This window comes from Salmo salar, chromosome 17 (assembly GCF_965601325.2).
Source record: "Salmo salar chromosome 17, fSalSal1, whole genome shotgun sequence".
NCBI classification, from domain to species: Eukaryota; Metazoa; Chordata; class Actinopteri; order Salmoniformes; family Salmonidae; genus Salmo; species Salmo salar.
Window position 1 is genome coordinate 59,158,549 of NC_138307.1, and position 22,620 is coordinate 59,181,168.

The window sequence follows — 22,620 nt, forward strand, 5'->3', positions numbered from 1 at the left end:
TATGGTAATGGAAGCACAATCACCAGTGGAGGCTGCTGAGGGGAGGACGGTTCATAATAATGACTGGAATGTCGACCATGGAAACCACGCGTTTCATACCATTCCATTGACTCCATTCCAGATATTATTATGAGTCATCCTTCCCTCAGCAACCTCAACTGGCACTCACATAGTATGCAGCATAACACTATAAACAATTATGCACAAATGTAAGGATGGAAATTGCAACAAATGCATGGCAATATATTGATAGTTACATGTTAAAAAATGATGATCGCTGAAAGTGATTTGACTGACATGAATTTCCCCTAGGCCTAGAGTTTGGATGGGATGCATCCGACATCTACTGGGCATAGTTGGTATTTTTTACAGTAGACAGACAGGCATACAGTAGACCTACATATTTACATTCTAATGATAAAGATTCCAGGCCTATTTATATAAATACTATAACACATTGGCTAGTGTCAAGCTCTTGCTAATTATTTTGTGCAATATGAACGCTTTATTGCATTGCAGAAGAAGGAATGATCAGTAAGGTTATACTAAGTTTCGGTTTCGATTCACTCTCCAGCTTCCTCTCAACACATCATTTTCTCGTCAGAGTTCCGAACCATATGGAAAGAATATAACGTTGTTTAACGGGTTGAAGAAATGATGGAATCGACCATAACTAAACTTATTTGTGCTAATCATGGATCAATGAACGTCGATGAATTAGATGCGAATTTTTACAGTGACTTGCAAGTCTCGGTGCGGGATGTAATTACGAATAGAGCGACATTTTGTTTTGTTGTTTTTAACGGAAAGCAAAGGGTGGTAGCCAAGACTGGACTTCGACTGTGCAAATCCAACAATTGCCAGGGATGCCGAAATTTACATTTTTGTAAACGATTCATGCTTGGGGATTGCCCATTCAGTCGGAGAAGGTATGGAACTTCAACGCTTCCCAATTTTGTTACTGTTGTTACCGTGAAGCAATTTTAATCACAAGGCCTGCTCTGGGGAACATTTGGCACATAGCCTTTCCCTTTGCTTCATGGCAGGGATCATAATTACAATTAATTTGACTGCAAATTGACCGCAAGAATCCCAAACAGATATAATATTTCACTGAAACGTAATAATTTCAAATCTTGCTTACATTTGTATACGATCAAGTCTCTCTCTATTATGCGTGGGAATACTTGGAACAGATTTCTCAAATTAAAATCACTTGCAGCTGATCTGGTGTTTTTAGTATTTTATGTCCAAATACGTGGGGAGCAAATATAAAACAACCGTTGCTGCCAGTTGTGGAACCATGCTTTATGGCGTTATTGGTGTATATAGAGAACCACCAGGGTTGCCAGGTGAAAATACTTTTTTTAAACAAATGACCTCTCAAAACCCGCGCACAAGGCCTGAGAACTATTCCCCCATTTGTTTTTCCACAGCAAGACGATTTAACTTATTTTGACTGCTATAATTAAGCAATAAGGCACAAGGAGGTGTGGTATATGTTCTTAGGACACAGCCCTTAGCTGTGGTGTATTGGCCATATATGCCTACCACAAACCCGAGGTGCCTTATTGCTATTATAAACTGGTTACCAGTGTAATTAGAACAGTAAAAATAAATGTTTTGTCATAACCGTGGTATACAGTCTGATATACCACGGCTGTCAGCCAATCAGCATTCAGGACTGTAAATAAATCCAGTTTGTGCATGTGCATAACTATAGATAAATCCGACAGGAGAGTTTGAGTGATGAAAGTTGGACAGAGGATCTCAAAATCTCTGTGCAAGAAACACCATTTTCTGGCAATTGTGCCGTTATGTGCCAGATGTTAAGACTACAAAATGTTAGAAATGGCCTATTTGCGAGCTTGACTTGTTATTTCAATAGGAATAGGCTATTGACTAAAATCAGTGTTTATAATTGCAATTCAACTTTGCCTTGATTTGCTGAACTAGATGCAGGTAGCCCATAGCCCCTGGTAGGCCAACATCTCATTTCAGGGAAAAGTCCTCAATGAAACTGACATTGAGCTGTAACCATGATTACAACTGATAACTTCCAATTTAAGTAACTAAGCATCGCCATTAATAATTGCATAATAACATAAGGCTACAACAACAAACTGAAGTTATAGGCTATTTATTAAATATATTTGCCAGCTCCAGGTAGGCTACACAAGGGGCACAAATTCATATCGTGATTTCAACGTATTTATTGTATCAAATGGTAGGCTACAGGAGCCTACAATGGCATAGAAATTAATAGCTTACTTGATGGCCAACATATGCAAATCTATCATTCTCCACATTTAATGTCACTTTTTCCGCTATAACAGAAGTATGCGAATGGAATTCCAAAACTTCCATTTCAAATTTCCACTTGCGCAGTGCTCGAGACACAAAAACCCTTTGCTTGATTTGATTTTCCATAAGAAAAGTCGACATTAGAATGCAGTTTACTTTAAACCAACTATCTAAAGCGCTCTAGTGTGCCGAAAGTCGTTTTCCAATGCTTTGTCTCCATCATATCAGTTCTAGAACATTAATATGTTTTATGGAAAAAGGTTTGGAAATAGGTTTCTCCATAATGACCAATCTAAAAAGCCTACCTACAACTGGTAAAAAGTTGTCTCCATGACTCAGCTGCCTGCTGCAGCGCTCTCTCAACCAGTGGTCTCAACACACACAAGCACCCCTTCCCACCACTCACTCAGTAACTGCCTGATAGTCAGCAGCAGGTCACAGTGAAAGTTCCACCATACAGTTTTCCCATGGGGGATTTTAGAAACATTTAAAATAAGGGCTGTGTTCTATGTAGGCTTACCCTGGTGTGACGTTTTGATAACCGTGTAAATCTCTCTAGGATGACTTTTATCAATATATTCACCTACAGTTGAAGTCGGAAGTTTACATACACTTAGGTTGGAGTCATTCAAACTCGTTTTTCAACCACTCCACAAATTTCTTGTCAACAAACTATAGTTTTGGCAAGTCGGTTAGGACACCTACTTTGTGCATGTGTAGCAGTGTAGGTTCCGTCCCTCTCTTCGCCCCAACCCGGGCTCGAACCAGGGACCCTTGCACACATCAACAACTGACACCCACCGAAGCATCGTTACCCATCGCGCCACAAAAGCCGCGGCGGCCCTTGCAACGCAAGGGGAAACCCTACTTCAAGTCTCAGAGCGAGTGACGTCACTGATTGAAACGCTATTACCGCGCACCACCGCTAACTAACTAGCCATTTCACATCGGTTACACATGACACAAGTAATTTTTCCAACAATTGTTAACAGACAGATTATTTCACTTAAAATTCACTGTATCACAATTCCAGTGGGTCAGAAGTTTACATACACTAAATTGACTGTGCCTTTAAACAGCTTGGAAAATTCCAGAAAATTATGTCATGGCTTTAGAAGCTTCTGATAGGCTAATTGACATCATTTGAGTCAATTAGAGGTGTACCTGTAGATGCATTTCAAGGCCTACCTTCAAACTCAGTGCCTCTTTGCTTGACATCATGGGAAAATCAAAAGAAATCAGCCAAGACCTAAGAAAATAATTGTAGACCTCCACAATTCTGGTTCATCCTTGGGAGCAATTTCCAAACGCCTGAAGGTACCACATTCATCTGTACAAACAATAGTACGCAAGTATAAACACCATTGGACCACGCAGCCGGCATACCGCTCAGAAAGGAGACGCGTTCTGTCTCCTAGAGATGAACGTACTTTGGTGTGAAAAGTGCAAATCAATCCCAGAACAACAGCAAAGGACCTTGTGAAGATGCTGGAGGAAACAGGTACAAAAGTATCTATACCCACAGTAAAACAAGTCCTATATCGATATAACCTGAAAGGCCGCTCAGCAAGGAAAAGGCCACTGCTCCAAAACTGCCATAAAAAGCCAGACTACAGTTTGCAACTGCACATGGGTACAAAGATAGTACTTTTTGGAGAAATGTCCTCTGGTCTGATGAAACAAAAATGGAACTGTTTGGCCATAATGACCATCGTTATGTTTGGAGGAAAAGGGGGATGCTTGCAAGCCGAAGAACACTATTCCAACTGTGAAGCACGGGGATGGCAACAACATGTTGTGGGGGTGCTTTGCTGCAGGAGGGACTGGTGCACTTCACAAAATAGATGGCATCACGAGGAATGAAAATTATGTGGATATATTTGAAGCAACATCTCAAGACATCAGTCAGAAAGTTAAAGCTTGGTCGCAAATGGGTCTTCCAAATGGACAATGACCCCAAGCATACTTCCAAAGTTGTGGCAAAATGGCTTAAGGACAACAAAGTCAAGGTATTGGAGTGGCCATCACAAAGCCCTGACCTCAATCCTATAGAAAATTTGTGGGCAGAACTGAAAAAGCGTGTGCGAGCAAGGAGGCCTACAAACCTGACTCGGTTACACCAGCTCTATTAGGAGGAATGGGCCAAAATGCACCCAACTTATTTTGGGAGTTAAACAATTTAAAGGCAATGCTATCAAATACTAATTGAGTGTATGTAAACATCTGACCCACTGGGAATGTGATGAAAGAAATAAAAGCTGAAATAAATCATTCTCTCGGCTATTATTCTGACATTTCACATTCTTAAAATAAAGTGGTGATCCTAATTGAACTAAGACAGGGAACTAGGATTAAATGTCAGGAATTGGGAAAAACTGAGTTTAAATGTATTTGGCTAAGGTGTATGTAAACTTCCGACTTCAACTGTATATTTACCCCCCAAAATGAAATGCTAATTAGTTGCTAATGTGGCTATCATAAAGAACTACAAATACCATGATGATCTGGACGAGACTACCGAATCGAGGCAAAGGTAAGAATCTCTGGATTAACTATCTAATGTTAGCTAAATTTACTAATGAATACATTGACTACATTTCTTTAAATTGACAGTTCTATGAACTGTCTTGTGTAAGTTTTAAATGGACACAATACCTGTTCGCAAAGGCGTCAGCTAGAGATCATGTGCAGGAGTTTGCTGGGATTTGTAGTCTTGCATGATGTCTACTTTGATGCTACATAGGATTTTCGAATATGAGAGTAAATAGAGCCGAATATATTGATAAAAGTCACCTTCTCCGAGAGAGACTTACATGGTTATCAAAACGTCACCCCAGGGTAAGCCGACACAAAACACAGCCCTTATTTTAAGTGTTTCTAAAATTCCATATGGGAAAAAATGAATGTTGGAAAATGATTGGAACCATTTTCCTGTTTGACCGCTAGTTGTTTGGGGGGAATTAGGACACATCCACTGTGGGGCTCTATTAGGTATTTACATTTAGATAACATGTTGCGCCTAACCCAGGCAAAAAAATATCATCTGTAGCCTACTTTCTGTAGCCTACTTTTAGGGCCAAGTGAAGAGAAAAAAAATAAAAAAATGGTGATGGGTGGTGGCACTTTGATTTTGCACAGATAGTACTTTAAAAACGTAAATAAAGTCAAAATTACATTTTGAGAGTAAAGTGGCAATATTTCAGGAATAAAGTGGCAATATTTTGAGATTAAAGTGGCAATAATTCAGGAATAAAGTGTCAATATTTTGAGAACAAAATGGCTATAGTTTGAGAATAAACTCGCAGTTGTATTAATTGCATGCCTCCATGGCTCCCTGTTGCTGTGCGTGCCACCTTAGTAGATGACTGTTAATTAAAACTATACTTTAGAATTGGCTTTGGAAATGCTTGCTATTTTAGCACATAACCTCTTACATCTAGACGTTTCGCTAGCGGAACACCTGCTCCAATATCCAATGATGGGCGTGGCGCGAAATACAAAGTCCTCGAAAATCCGAAAACTTCAATTTTTCAAACATATGACTATTTTACACCATTTTAAAGACAAGACTCTCCTTTATCTAACCACACTGTCCGATTTCAAAAAGGCTTTACAGCGAAAGCAAAACATTAGATTATGTCAGCAGAGTACCCAGCCAGAAATAATCAGACACCCATTTTTCAAGCTAGCATATAATGTCACAAAAAACAAAACCACAGCTAAATGCAGCACTAACCTTTGATGATCTTCATCAGATGACACTCCTAGGACATTATGTTATACAATACATGCATGTTCAATCAAGTTCATATTTATATCAAAAAACAGCTTTTTACAATAGCATGTGACGTTCAGAACTAGCATTCCCACCGAACACTTCCGGTGAATTTACTAAATTACTCACGATAAACGTTCACAAAAAACATAACAATTATTTTAAGAATTATAGATACAGAACTCCTTTATGCAATCGCGGTGTCCGATTTTAAAATTGCTTTTCGGTGAAAGCACATTTTGCAATATTCTGAGTAGATAGCCCGGCCATCATGGCTAGCTATTTTGACACCCACCAAGTTTGGTACTCACCAAACTCAGATTTACTATAAGAAAAATTGGATTACCTTTGCTGTTCTTTGTCAGAATGCACTCCCAGGACTTCTACTTCAATAACAAATGTTGGTTTGGTTCCAAATAATCCATAGTTATATCCAAATAGCGGCGTTTTGTTGTGCATTCAAGACACTATCCGAAGGGTGACGCGCCCGGCAGGTTTCGTGACAGAAAAATTCAAAATATTCCATTACCGTACTTCGAAGCATGTCAAACGCTATTTAAAATCGATTTTTCTCGTAAAAAAGTGATAATATTCCGACCGGGAGTCGTTGTTTTCGTTGAAAGACAGAGAAAGTAAAATGGACTCTTCTCGTACACGCGCGCACCAGTCTCATTGTTCTCAGATCGACCACTATCCAAATGCGCTACTGTTTTTCAGCCATGGCCTGCAAAGTCATCATTCAACGTTCTGGTGCCTTCTGAGAGCCTATGGGAGCGTTAGAAAATGTCACGTTACAGCAGAGATCCCCTGTTTTGGATAGAGATGATCAAGAAGGCCAAGAAATGGTCAGAGAGGGCACTTCCTGTTTGGAATCTTCTCAGGTTTTGGCCTGCCAAATGAGTTCTGTTATACTCACAGACACCATTCAAACAGTTTTAGAAACTTTGGAGTGTTTTCTATCCAAAGCTAATAATTATATGCATATTCTAGTTTCTGGGCAGGAGTAATAATCAGATTAAATCGGGTACGTTTTTTATCCGGCCGTGAAAATACTGCCCCCTATCCATAACAAGATAATAACCTAATTATTAGGACCTGGAAGCGGTTTTGCCACAGATTGGGTCTTTTCAGAAGGAGGAACCACACGGACTAATCTGTGTGTTTACATACAGTGCCTTCAGAAAGTATTTATACCCCTTGACTTATTCCACATTTTGTTGTGTTACGTCCTGAATTCAAAATTATATACAAAAATAATAATTATTACCCATCTACACACAATACCCCATAATGACAAAGTGACACATGATTTTAGAAATTGTAGCAAATTTATTGGAAATGAAATGCATAAATATCTCATTTATTTAACTATTCACACCCTGGAGTCTCTAAGAGCTTTCCACACCTGGATTGTGCAACATTTGCCTATTGTTCTTTTCAAAATTCTTAAAGCTCTGTCAAATTGGTTCTTGATCATTGCTAAACAACCATTTTCAGGTCTTGCCATAGATTTTCAAGAAGATTCAAGTCAAAACTGTAACCTGGGCCTCTGCACGCCTATGTAGATATTCCATAAAAGAATCTGCCGTTTCCAGCTATAATAGTCATTTACAACATTAACAATGTCTACACTGTATTTCTGGTCAATTTGATGTTATTTTAATGGACAAAACATTTGCTTTTCTTTCAAAAACTAGGACATTTCTAAGTGACCCCAAACTTTTGAACGGTAGTGTACATATGAGATGAGTAGTGCAAAATATTTAACATTATTAAAGTGACTAGTGTTCCAATTATTAAAGTGGCCAGTGATTTCAAGTCTATGTATAAATGGCAGCATCCTCTTAAGGTGCTAGTGATGGCTGTTTAACAGTCTGATGGCCTTGAGATAGAAGCTGTTTTTCAGTCTCTCGGTCCCAGCTTTGATGCACCTGTACTGACCTCGCCTTTTGGATGATAGCGGGGTGAACAGGCAGTGGCTCGGGTGGTTGTTGTCCTTGTTGATCTTTTAGACCTTCCTGTAACATTGGGTTCTGTAGTTGTCCTGGGGGGCAGGTAGTTTGCCCCTGGTGATACACTGGGCAGCCCACACCACCCTCTGGAGAGCCCTGCGGTTGCGTGCGGTGCAGTTGCCGTACCAGGTGGTGATACAGCCCGACAGAATGCTCTCAATTGTGCATGTGTAAAAGTGTGTGAGAGTTTTAGGTGCTAAGCCAATTTTTTTCAGCCTCCTGAGGTTGTAGAGGCGCTGTTGCGCCTTCTTCGCCACACTGTCTGTGTGGGTGGACAATTTCAGTTTGTCAGTGATGTGTACACCGAGGAACTTTAAGCTTTCCACCTTCTCCACTGCGTTCCCGTTGATAGGGGTGCTCCTTCTGCTGTTTCCTGAAGTCCACGATCAGCTCCTTTGTTTTATTGATGTTGGGTGAGAGGTTACGCACCCTTGTGGGGCCCCTGTGTTGAGGATCAGCGAAGTGGAGGTATTTTTTCCTACCTTCACCCCCTGGTCGTGGCCCGTCAGGAAGTCCACGACCCAGTTGCACAGGGCGGGGTTCAAACGCAGGGCCCCAAGCTTAATGATGAGCTTGAAGGGTACTATGGTGTTGAATGCTGAGCTATAGTCAATGAACAGCATTCTTACATAGGTATTCCTATTTTCCAGATGGGATAGGGCAATGTGCAGTGATTGCATCGTCTGTGGATCTATTGGGGCGGTAAGCAAATTGAAGTGGGTCTAGGGTGTCAGGTAAGGTAGAGGTGATATGATCCTTGACTAGTCTCTCAAAGCATTTCATGATGACGGAAGTGAGTGCTACGGGGTGATAGTCATTTAGATCAGTTACCTTTGTTTTCTTGGGTACAGGAACAATGGTGGACATCTTGAAGCGTGTGGGGACAGCAGACTGGGGTTGGGAGAGATTGAATATGTCTGTGTCACGAGAATTTTGCTATCTCAATGGTTGAACTCAACTATCATTCAAGCTTTGACCAATTCCACAGGTTGTAAGGCTCTGGTTAATGAAGAATTTGACAAAGTCTCAGATTCTGCAATAGATCAATACTTTATTCAGAGAGCGCTCTGTCTTCAAAATGAGAACACAATCTTTTTATAGCACACACACCCACAAATGAACTCACATCAGTAGAAACTCCACCTCTCTTTAGGTGGGCTGTATTTTTCCAAAGTTCACATACATTGTTTATCACCCTTCTGCAACATGTTTCATCATCTTCTGCAAGCCTAGCCATTTCTAACAGTTTTTCTCCCCTCTAGGGTGGGGAGGCCTCTTTCCAGTTATTAGTTTCACCATTATCACAAGTCAACAGTTCAGTTGTCCTTCAATATCTCAACTATACCCAGCTCATATTGCGAAATAGTAACACAATGGCCTAGTCACACACATTATTGGATTATGAAATTTCATACAATTATATGGTTTCAGGGTGGAATACTTTAGTCATTATCTTAAACATACAAATTATTCTATCTGTCTGTTAACACTCCAGCCAGCTGGTCTGTGCATGCTCTGTGGACGCGGCTAGGGATGCCGCCTGGGCCGGCAGCCTTGCGAGAGTTATCACGCTTCAATGTCTTACTCACGTCAACCACGGAGAAGGAGAGCCCACAGTCCTTGGTAGCTGGCCGTGTCGGTGGCACTGTGTTATCCTCAAAGTGGGCAAAAAAGGAGTTTAGCTTATCAGGAAGCAAGACGTCGGTGTCCGCGACGTGGCTGGTTTTCCCTTTGTAATCCGTGATTATTTGTAGACCGTGCCACATACGTCTCATGTCTGAGCCATTGAATTGCGACTCCACTTTGTCTCTGTACTGATGTTTTGCCTGTTTGATTCCCTTGTGGAGGGAATAATTACACTGTTTGTATCTGGCCATATTCCAAGTCACCTTGCCATGGTTAAATGCGGTGGTTCGTGCGTTCATTTTTGCACAAATGCTGCCATCTATCCACGGTTTCTGGTTTGAGTTGGTTTAAATAGTCACAGTGGGTACAACTAGGGTTGCACATTTTGGGGAATATTCAGAGGTGGAAACTTTCCGTGGGTATATATGAGAAATAATGGAAATATATGCAAATGAACATTAATACCATTTAAATGTAGATTTTGTTGCATTGGATATGTTTACCATATCATATGGAGACTGAAACATCAACCTTTTACCTTATCATAAGTCGACATAATTGCAAATGATAAAATCCTTCCAATAGAAATAAAAATACAATTTAGTTACGAATTGAACTTTAATTAAATGAGTTGACTCTTCACATGGGATGATTTCACTGAACAACAAAAGAAAGGGAATTTTGAATGATCCCCAATGAGCCATCGCATCTCCCAAAAACATTTTCAACATACATCTGTACAATTATAGCCTAGAAACTAAAGCTTTGGTTGTCATCCTCTCAGGCTTCCATGTCTTCTCCCTGGACCTCCTCAATGTCCACCTATTGAACATTAGACTCTGAGGCCTCATCTTCACTGTCACTTTCCAACCTTGTTGAGGATGGCTCGTTGTCGTCAGGCACAAAAAGCCTCAAATTTGCCCGGATGGTCACCAATTTTTAAAGCCTTGTATTGGTCAGCCTGTTGCGTGCTTTAGTGTGTGTGTTCCCAAACAAGGACCAGTTGCACTCTGAGGCGGCTGTTGTTGGTGGGATTTGGAGGATGATGGAGGCAACAGGGGAAAGAGCCACAGATCCACAAAGTCCCTTCCACCAGGTGGCTGATGATATATGTTGGCACGACTGCCATATTGCATCTCCATCCCAAAGCCCTTGCTTGGAAGTGTACTTCACCAGACTGCCAAGAACCTTGCCCTCATCCAGGCCAAGGTGGCGAGACACGGTAGTGATGACACCATAGGCCTTGTTGATCTCTGCACCAGACAGGATGCTCTTGCCAGCAAACTTGGGGTCCAACATGTACGCTGCGGCATGTATGGGCTTCAGGCAGAAGTCTTCATGCTTTTTGATGTATTTCAGAACTGCAGTTTATTCTGCTTGGTGCAACAGTGAATTGGGCAGGGCAGTACGGATTTATTATCTTACATCTGCAAGCAGAGTCTGAACATCAGACAGAATGGCATTGTCTCCCTCAATCCGTACAATGGCTACTGCTATAGGTTTCAGGAGTTTCAGGCTGCTTACCACTCTCTCCCAAAATACATCATCCAGGAGGATCCTCTTGATGGGGCTGTCCATATCTGCAGACTGTGATATGGCCATTTCTTGGAGAGACTCCTTCCCCTCCAGGAGACTGTCAAACATGACAACACCACCCCAACCGGTGTTGCTGGGCAGCTTCAATGTGGTGCTCTTATTCTTCTCACTTTGCTTGGCGAGGTAGATTGCTGCTATAACTTGATGAGCCTTCCCAACCTAACCATTTCCTCGGCTCTCTTGTAGAGTGTATCCAGTGCCATGATGTCCTTGAGGAGCAGATTCAATGCATGAGCAGCACAGCCAATGGGTGTGATGTGAGGGTAGGACTCCTCCACTTTAGACCAAGCAGCCTTCATGTTTGCAGCATTGTCTGTCACCAGTGCAAATACCTTCTGTGGTCCAAGGCCATGGATGACTGCCTTTAGCTCATCTGCAATGTAGAGACCGGTGTGTCTATTGTACCGTGTGTCAATCAATCAATCAATCAAATGTATTTATAAAGCCCTTCTTACATCAGCTGATGTCACAAAGTGCTGTACAGAGACCCAGCCTAAAACCCCAAACAGCAACCAATGCAGGCGTAGAAGCATGGTGGCTAGGAAAAACTCCCTAGAAAGGCCGGAACCTAGGAAGAAACCTAGAGAGGAACCAGGCTATGAGGGGTGACCAGTCCTCTTCTGGCTCTGCCGGGTGGAGATTATAACAGAACATGGCCAAGATGTTCAAATGTTCATAGATGACCAGCAGGGTCAAACAATAATAATCACAGTGGTTGTAGAGGTTGCAACAGGTCAGCACCTCAGGAGTAAACGTCAGTTGGCTTCTCATAGCCGATCATTCAGAGTATCTCTACTGCTCCTGCTGTCTCTAGAGAGATGAAAACAGCAGGTCTGGGACAAGGTAGCATGTCCGGTGAACAGGTCAGGGTTCCATAGCCGCAGGCAGAACAGTTGAAACTGGAGCAGCAGCATGACCAGGTGGACTGGGGACAGCAAGGAGTCATCAGGCCAGGTAGTCCTGAGGCATGGTCCTAGGGTGGTCCTAGGGCTCAGTTTGCTTACCACTCTTGTGTCTGTACTCTTGTAGAATACCGGTTGAGGGGGTGGAGATGATGTAGTTAATTATTCCTTGCCCACAAACATTTGACTACCCATCAGAAATTATTGCAATAGTCTGCTTTCTCTATGATTTGCTTGACCTTCACCTGAACTCTGTTGAACTCTGCATCCAGCAAATGAGTAGATAAAGCATGTCTGGTTGAAGGGGTGTATGCTGGGCGAAGAACATTCCGAAATCTTTTCCAATACACATTGCCTGTGAGCATCAGAGGTGAACAGCTCGAGTAAGACATTCATCAGCATTTCTCTGACTACGTTCCTCTATTGAGTCAAAAAAACTTCTGATTCCAGGAGGACCGTTAGCTGTTGCTATCGATAAGGTGTCTGATTCATAATTTTCACCTCAAATAGAAGTAGATGGACTTTTGTTAGAGATTGCTTGTTGTGAGCACTGAGGGAACTTTATGCACTTGGCCAGATGCTTCTGCATCTTTGTTGCATTATTCACATATGATTTGGCACAGTATTTGCAAATGTACACAGCTTTTCCTTCTACATTAGCTGCAGTGAAATGTCACCACACATCAGATAGTGCCCGTGTCATTTTCCTGTAAAGATTAGAAAACAATTAGTAAAGAAACAACAAATACAATTCCATGTACAGTTAAATAGTTAAGCAGTTAGATTAAACAACTCCTTTGTAAGATACATGTTTTAAAATGAAACATGTATGGAAACAGGTGAATTAACACTCCTCAGTTAGCAGGCTCAAGCAAGCTAAAACCCACATGGTAGCAAAAACTAACAAGCAGAAATTGTTAACAAGTTAGAAATGATTTCAACACTTTTCTGTAGGGTACTATTTACAAGTTAACAGAAAATCATGTATGTCATATAAAATATATTACCCCACCCAGTATTGTAATCAAAACTTACCAGAAAGCATGTAGTCCTTGGCTCAGACAGTGTAGTAGTGTGGGCTCAATAGCATCTCATTAGTGTGTAAGACCTTGAGAATCAGCTGTTCATGTGATGGAAGAGTGCACTGTGCATGCAGAGGGTTGCAATTCCATTGAATTGGGGATAGTTTAACCAAAATATGCCACAAGACCTAGAATTACCTTGTGTATCCCACAAAAAAGATCACTTATAAACAAACTTTTTGGATGAATTTAAGCAAAATCCCCAAAATTCCCGGGCTTAACTTCCCGTGGAAAATTTCTGGAAAAGTTATGGAAATTTACCGGAAAGTTTCCGACCCTTTGCAACCCTAGGTACAACATCTCCTATACATTTCCTGATAAACTTAGTCACCGTATCCGTGTATTCGTTGATATTTTTGTAAAGGCTACTTGGAACATATCCCAGTTCGCATGATCAAAACAATCTTGAAGCATGGATTCCGATTGGTCAGAACAGCGTTGAATAGTCCGTAGCACAGGTACTTCCTGTTTGAGTTTCTGCATATAAGAAGGGAGGAGCAAAATGGAGTCGTGATCAGATTTGCCGAAGGGCGGGCAGGGTGGGCCTTGTAGGCATTTTGAAAAGCTGAGTAACAGTTGTCCAATGTTCTCAGAGTGAGTGCTCCAGTCAATGTGTTGGTAGAACTTCGGTAGAGTTTTTCTCAGATTAGCTTTGTTAAAATCCCTGGCTACAATAAATGCGGCCTCAGGATATGTGGTTTCCAGTTTGCATAGTGTCCAGTGTAGTTCTTTGATGGCCATCGTAGTATCGGCTTGAGAGGGAATATACACATCTGTAACTATAACCGAAGAGACTTCTCTTGGGAGGTAATAAGGACAGCATTTGATTTTGAGGTATTCCAGGTCAGGACTTGAGTTTCTGTATGTTATCACAATCATGCAATGAGTAGTTAATGATGAAACATACACCCCCGCCCTTCTTCTTCCTCTTCCCGGAGAGATCTTTATTCCTGTCAGTGCGCTGAACTGAGAACCCAACTGGCTGTATGGACTAAGACACTATATCCAGAAATAGCCATGTTTCCTTGAAACAGAGTATGTTACAATCCCTGATGTCTCTCTGGAAGGAAATCCTCACCCTGATCTCGTCAACTTTATTATCCAGAGACTGAACATTAGCGAGTAATATACTCGGAAGTGATGGGTGGTGTGTTCACCTCATAACCTGGAGCAAACAATGCAATTATCACAACACAGGTTGTGATATGGATTTTTTTCTGGCTTTGCCAGCAATTTTACCCATACACCGCTGCTGTTAGCGACTGGCCGTTAGCAAGTTTGGTAGGCTACTAATGACCATCAGCGTCACTAGAGCGCAGTTTAGGAGAAGCCTAGTTACCGTGACTCAACAGTCATGTGGAATTTGACTGCAGCCATGGCTCGTGACTGCCTGTGCAGCGGTAAAGCCCTATCTGAAACAGCAATTTTGCATTCCATTATTATAACCTGACAGATGTAGCCACTAGTCTTTATAAGGTGAACAAGTGATAACCTAAGTGTTATAGTTGAAACAAATAACCTATAACAGAGATGATGCCCCTGTTTTGGTATAACCTTTGCATCTTTCATTCCTCCCATCCTTGACGACATCACCGATGGATGGATAGTGAAAGGAGATATTAGCTAGGCTACCAACCAAGTCATGTCAGATCAATTATTATTTCTTTATATAGGCCTATCATCATTGATATCTAATAGGCCTATATTTAGATCAATCAATCAAATGTATTTATTTATAAAGCCCTTTTTACATTAGCAGATGTCACAAAGTGCTTATACAGAAACCCAGCCTAAAACCCCAAACAGCAAGCAATGCAGATGTAGAAGCACGGTGGCTAGGAAAAACTCCCTAGAAAGGCAGAAACCTAGAGAGGAACCAAGCTCTGAGGGGTGGCCAGTCCTCTTCTGGCTGTGCCGAGTGGAGATTATCAGAGTACATGGCCATTTAAGGCCAGATTGTTCTTCAAAATGTTCAAACGTGACCAGCAGGGTCAAATAATAATCACAGTGGTTGTAGAGGGTGCAACAGGTCGAGCATTCAGAAGTCGAGACAGCAGGTGCGGTAGAGAGAGAGAGAGTCGAAAACAGCAGGTCCGGGACAAGGTAGCACGTCCAGTGCACAGGTCAGGGTTATCCTAGCTGCAGGCTTTACAGATTAAACTGGAGCAACAGCACGACCAGGTGGACTGGGGACAGCCAGGAGTCACCAGGCCAGGTAGTCCTGAGGCATGATGCTAGGGCTCAGGTCCTCCGGGAGAGAGAATTAGAGGGAGCATACTTAAATTCACACAGGACACCAGATAAGACAGACCGACCCTAGCCCCCCAGCACATAGACTATTTCAGCACAGATACTGGAGACTGAGACAGGGGTGGAGTTGGGGGACACTGTGGCCCCGTCCAACGATACCCCCGGACAGGGCCAACCAGGCAGGGTATAACCCCACTCACTTTGCCAAAGCACAGCCCCTACACCACCAGAGGGATATCAACAGACAACTAACTTACTACCCTGAGACAAGGCTGAGTATACCCCATGAAGATCTCCTCCACCGCACGAGCCAGAGGGGTGCAAAACCGGACAGGAAGATCACGTCTGTGACTCAACCCACTCAAGTGATGAACCCCTCCTAGGGACAGCATAGACGAGCACTAGTAAGCCAGTGACTCAGCCCCAATAACAGGGTCAGAGGCAGAGAATCCCAGTGCAGAGAGGGGAGCCAGCCAGTCAGAGACAGTAAGGGCAGTTCGTCGCTCCGGTGCCTTGCCGTTCATCTTCGCACCCCTGGGCCAGACTACACTCAGTCATAGGACCTCCTGAAGAGAGGAGTCTTCAGTAAAGACTTAAAGGTAGAGACCGAGTCTGTATCTCTCACATGGATAGGCAGACCATTCCATAAAAATTTAGCTCTATAGGAGAAAGCCCTGCCTCCAGCTGTTTGCTTAGAAATTCTAGGGACAATAAGGAGGCCTGCGTCTTGGGACTGTAGCGTACGTGTAGGTATGTACGGCAGGACCAAATCAGAGAGATTGGTAGGCGCAAGCCCTTGTAATGCTGAAATTGCCAGATGGAAACTTGGTGTGTGTGAGAGTGCGTGTGAGTTATTACATCATTAGATTGATAAGCGTGAGTGTGCAGTGACACCTATTTGAACAATGTGTTTGATTATTATGGCCATTTGTTTACCCATTTATGTAACCACACGGACTTAAATACCTCATCCAAGTCCGTGTGGTTCCTCCTTCTGAAAAGACGCAATCTGTGGCAGTCACAACCTCTTCCATGTCCTAATACTTATAATAATTTGGTTATTATGTGCCAAAAGAGCAAGGATTTCCTTGTTACTAAAGCCAATTCTAAAGTATAGTTTCACCAGTCATCCAACTCAGGTATTTCAAAGGTGGAGCACACAGCAACAGGCAGCCAGAGTTATGCATTTATTAACCAAATCCCCTACTTTAATCTTGAAATACAACTGCAACTTTATTCTCAAAATATTGTCACTTTATTCTCGAAATATTGCCACTTTATTCTCGAAATAAAATGTTGACTTTATTTAACAAAATACATTTCAAATTTATTCTCGAAATGTCTCGACTTTATTCTCTAAGTTTTTCAAGTTTATAAAGTACAATCCGTGCCCAAAACAATCCAAGTACCACCACTCATAATGTATTTTTAATTGTTTTGGTCTTCACTTGGGCCTAATAGTCTTCCATATCATGCATACCAAAAATCTGAGGGGGCACAAAGTATGTGAGGATATCTCTGGGGTGGTCTGAGGGGGGCTAGGCCCCCAAACAGCCCTTTCCTGCAATCTTAATCACTATGCTTAATTCTATGTCAGAAATGTTTATATTTCTTTATATCTAAGCATACAGTGCTTAAATTCTCCCACGATTGCTCAGTTTGGCCAGACGGCCAGCTCTAGGAAGAGTCTTGGTGGTTCCAAACTTCTTCCATTTAAGAACAATGGAGGCTACTGTGTTCTTGGGGATCTTCAATGCTGCAGAAATGTTTTGGTACCCTTCCCCAGATCTGTGACTGGTTCTTTTTTTAAAGAATCTAAATATGCTACTCTGTATTTCTGCTAAAATCATGAATGTGAGGAATGTGAGTCTTATTCAGTACATTTAGTAATTGCTTGCTTTTCTAAAGTCTACCAACCTTGCCAGCAGGCATGCCAGCTAAGATAGTTGGACAAGCTAGCTGAAATGGCTTCTTGGTGACCAGTTATAAGGTTGGGAGACGTGGCTAGTAGTATTACAGAGAAACACCAACAAAAAATGAAACCAAAAAAATAATACAACTATTTTTTAAACCGGGCAAATCTGAGGAGGCACAATTCTGAGGGGGCCTACTTTTAAAAACTTTTCCAGTTGTCTCTGTCCAAAATATTCCATAATTACGCATGAAATTACGCATTGCATTCAAAAGTTTTTCCATTGTGCACAAAGATAAAAGTAGTGCCAATAAATTGTAAGAAACAGGCCTGGGCATATTATCATGCACTGATCAAATACCCACTGAGAACAAACGTCTGCTCAAAGTCTATTTTTGATTTACATTTGGTTGAGTTGTCAACTAACATGAATTCAACGTGAAATCAAATAAAAATACATCATATTGGATTTAGGTTAAAAGTTGGGTGAGAAAAATACGAAATTCCCTTACGTTGATGACATTTTGCAAATCCAATCAGTTTCCATGTTGATTCAACGTCATCACATTACACATATTTTTTTTAATGACATGTCAACAACGTTGATTCAACCATTTTTTTGCCCAGTGGGTACTGTAGGATCCCTTTTTTTACTGTTTCCAATGGATTAAGTATAGCCCTATAGCCTCATCCCACTGGGCACACCACGTAATTTCAATGTGGATATTTTTGTAATATTTGTTTGAGATGTTGATCAGTGAGATTTCAATATTTATATACCCACTCAGAAAGACAGACAAAAGTTTGTTGAATTCCCAATGTATTATCACTCTATGAGCTCAGATGCAAAAATGTAATGTCCAATGTCTTTAAATTAAAGATCCAGGCAGCCTCTCGTTTTTACAATATATTATCGAGGTCACCCCCTCTCCTAGGGAGAGTGACATGTTCGATGCCATTATAACGTAGAGACAAAATTGTTGTTGACCAGTTGAAAAATGATTTTATTGAAATGGATAACACGATTGAAGAGAAACACACAGCTCGTCAAGGAGCTGTTAATGATGATGGCATATTCAATGAACTGATGAAAACTAACCAAGCGCTCCAGGACAAGTTGTCTACCGAAATAAAGGAACTTAAAATCAAGAAATTGAACCAAGACAAAAAAGACAAGGCCGAGGACAAAGTCTACTTCTGGAGAAACCCTGACAAAAGAGGTCCTGCTCCTCCTCTCCATGACAGACGCAGGAGGGAGGCTGCTCACGTCTATCCTCTCCGTCTGACCAACGCTCTACAACCAGCGCCTCATCCGCTTCCAGTGCCAGTTTTTTATCCAACGAGAGACTGGGCCAACGGAAGTGCGGAGGTGACCGCACTTCCGCAGAGGTGGCTCACCGACGAGATGCCTCACCCGACGGGGTAAAAAGAAACGACTACCAGAGGCAGGGGGACCGTTCACACGGTCCCAGAACCCACAGGACTGAGTGTCTTTAATTGATCAAGCAAGATATTGAGCCCTGCCCATGTCTCCTTGCTTAATAAAGGGTTATCTTTTGTGCCTACAATTCAGTGCAACGATTTCTATATTAAGGTAGACATGTTTAAGTTTTTTTAGAAACATCCGTTTAAGGGAATACTTTAGTACTTTAGTAGGTTGCTCACCTGCACATACTCCGACTCCTTTTAGAAGTAAGAGTTACTTTATACCTCCAGCCAATCGCAATCACTCTATCGAGACATATTGCAGACTTGTTGAAAAAGATGTTGTTCATCTCCTTAAGAACAAACAGGAGTACATATCGTTCCATAATTTACCTAAGGATGAAAAACAAGCTTTGCTTGATTTACAATCCGATACGTCAGTCCTTACCCGCCCTGCTGATAAGGGTGGGTCGGTTGTACGACCCGATATGGCAGTCCTTACCCACCCTGCTGATAAGGGTGGGTCGGTTGTACGACCCGATACGGCAGTCCTTACCCACCCTGCTGATAAGGGTGGGTCGGTTGTACGACCCGATACGGCAGTCCTTACCCACCCTGCTGATAAGGGTGGGTTGGTTGTACGACCCGATACGGCAGTCCTTACCCACCCTGCTGATAAGGGTGGGTCGGTTGTACTCATGGATAGGACAGCTTATGTAAATGAGTGTCATAGACAACAGCTTGACAACAAGAAACTCAGAAGTGACCCCACTGCCCAATTTCAGAACACAATCTTTACTGTCCTAGATGGGTATTTAAGTTCTGATCAGATAACCAAAAAAGAACACGACTTTTTGGCTATTCAACACCCTAAAATTGCCACTTTCTGTACTTTGCAGAAATTACACAAGAATGTTACAAAACCTCCAGGGCATCCTATTGTAGCGGGCATTGATGCAGTAACAGCCCCTCTATCGACTTTTGGTGACTTTTTTATTAGACCACTTGCAGAACAGCTCCCCTCCTTTGTAAAGGACACCAGCAGTATGGTCTCAGAACAGCTCCCCTCCTTTGTAAAGGACACCAGCAGTATGATCTCAGAACAGCTCCCCTCCTTTGTAAAGGACACCAGCAGTATGATCTCAGAACAGCTCCCCTCCTTTGTAAAGGACACCAGCAGTATGATCTCAGAACAGCTCCCCTCCTTTGTAAAGAACACCAGCAGTATGATCTCAGAACAGCTCCCCTCCTTTGTAAAGGACACCAGCAGTATGATCTCTGTCATTGAATCTCTTGATCCTCTCCCTGAGAATACTTTGTTAGTAGCTTTTGATGTTGAGTCGTTATACACAAAAATTCCACAAGAGGGCGGTATTGAAGCTATGGAACATTTTCTTCTGCAACGTGACCCCAATGAACTACCTTCCAGTGCATGCATTATAACATAGGCTGAAATAGTACTCACACACAACTACTTCATGTTTCTAAATGATTTCTTTATTCAGACGAAGGGCACTGCTATGGGATCCCCCATGGCTCCTAACTATGCTAATTTGTATGTGGGTTACATGGAGAAACAGTCTATTTTCAATCCTCTCAAAAATGTTTTCTTGCCTAACATCATTATTTGGAAACGGTATATTGATGATATTTTTGTTCTATGGAGGGGTGATGCAAAATAGCTCCAGGCATTCCAAGCTTTTCTTAACTCCTGTTCTGAGCATTTGAGATTTACTATGCAATCTGATACATGTCAAATCTTGATCTTCTGATCTTGTGTGAAGATAATGTTCTATACACTGGACTTTACAGGAAACCTACTGATCGTAACAGTTTGTTGAGGGCTGATAGTTGTCACCCACTTCACTTGAAAATTGTTTGCCCTACAGCCAATTCTGTCGAATCAAAATCATTTGCAAAAAACTATCAGATTTCGATAGAAATATGGCTGAGATGCAAAGAAAATTCAAGGAGAGGGAGTACAAAAATGGTCAGATTAATACTGCCATTGAGAAAATTCTAAACAAAATGAGACATGACCTTTTTCAAGGTCAGTCTCGCTAAAATACGCATTCTTGCGTTCTAACTACCCGCTATTCAAAGTGCTCTGAACAAATTAAGGGAATCGTTCACAAACATTGGCACATTCTAAGATCCAATGATAGGATCGGTAATGTGTTTTAAACCTTCCCTTGGTCGTATTCTTGCGGGGCAGAAATCTCAGAGATCAATTGGTAAACTCTGATTTACCAGCCCAAGATATTCCTAAACAACGTCTATTTGCGCCCCTACTGGATGGAAACTACAAGTGTAATGGCTGTGCTCAATGCAATGGCACTTATAAATGTAGATCCTTCAAACACCCCCAAACAGGGAAACAGATCCCAATCCAAGGTGTTATTACGTGCTCCACTAAGGCAGTTATTTATCTTATAACTTGTCCTTCTGGTAAAAACTGTGGGTAAAACAAAGCGTGAATTAAAAGTACGAATCTCGGAGCATCGTAACACCATTAGGTACAAAAACTCGACTTACCCAGTTGCGGCCCACTTTTTGGAAGCAAACCACTCGATTTCGTCTCTACGTTATATTGGCATCGAACATGTCACCCTCCCTAGGAGAGGGGGTGACCTCGATAAATTATTGTTAAAACGAGAGGCTGAATGGACCTTTAATTTAAAAACCCTTGCTTCCTTCCGTCTCAACGTAGACTTTGATCTGAAGCCATTCTTGTGATTATTGTGATTTTGCTATTGTAAGTGTTTGTAGGCTTATGTGGCCAAATTGTATCTATGATTGTACGCTATCCATTTATGTTTTTTGTATGCTATTTTAATATGACAATTAACCAATGATATCAGGCCACACCCGGCAATGGTGTGTGTCTATTGACACTATATAAACGAGTCACTCCGCAGTGTTTGTCATTATACCCTGATGAAGACAGCTTGTCTGTCGAAACGTTGGACATTACATTTTTGCATCGCTCCTAGAGTGTGCGGCTCCCCTTTATTTTCAAGTGTTCCATTCCGCTAGCCAGCACCTCGCCTAAATAGGTGTGTTTCTTTCACCTCTAGATCACTATGCTCTCAATCATCTAAAAGCACAACCAAATTCCAATGGAAAAGCGATGTCTGATTTTGGTTTAGGGCTCGTTTCAATCCGTCTTGCCAATGTTCAGCGCTATAGAGCGCTTAAAATATTAAGGTCATTTCTGATTGAGCCAACATATGCAGTGTTTACTGTGAATGCAGGAACATTACCTTTAAATTTCAATCACACTATAGCGCTGAACTTCGGTGATACAGATTGAATCAAGCTCTTAGTTGTCATCTGTCAGGGATCCCTCTGGAACTTTCATTGCGCACACCTGGCTCCTATTCCCACTGATTGTATTTGTATATATGTGCCCTTTGTTCACCATGGTGCTGTCGATTGTTGTTCCAATGTCCGTTGGTGTGTGTGTGTGTGTGTGTGTGTGTGTGTGTGTGTGTGTGTGTGTGTGTGTGTGTGTGTGTGTGTGTGTGTGTGTGTGTGTGTGTGAGTGTACCTGTACCTGTGCTGTGTGTTTTGGGCTTTCGTGCCGTTGTGGATTGCACAGATGATTAAGGGTCTCATCCTGTGTGTTAATCATTGTGCACATGTGTATTTATTCAAGGTACTCCTCGCTCTTTTGTTTGGGTTTAAACCCTGTGTTTTGTGTATGTGTTTGTTTGGTCTTTGTCCCCGTGCCTTT

At 41.9% G+C, this 22,620-nt stretch overlaps 2 protein-coding genes across 4 annotated transcripts in view; one reads left to right on the forward strand and one right to left on the reverse strand.

The window, feature by feature from the left end:
- The window catches only part of LOC106576260 (transcription factor ETV6), a 40,634-nt gene extending 19,195 nt beyond the window's left edge, over nucleotides 1–21,439 (reverse strand). The window contains exon 1 of the mRNA XM_082963921.1: nucleotides 21,420–21,439. The gene's annotated coding sequence lies outside the window, so the exon portion shown is untranslated. The remainder of the gene's footprint in view (nucleotides 1–21,419) is intronic.
- prp12 (Poly polymerase 12) overlaps nucleotides 379–22,620 on the forward strand; it is a 33,434-nt gene continuing 11,192 nt past the window's right edge. Inside the window, exon 1 of one of the 3 annotated variants that reach the window (XM_014153330.3) lies at nucleotides 379–929. In XM_014153330.3, the coding sequence (XP_014008805.1) occupies nucleotides 655–929 (275 nt within the window). In that variant the 5' untranslated portion in view covers nucleotides 379–654. 3 annotated transcript variants of the gene reach the window in all.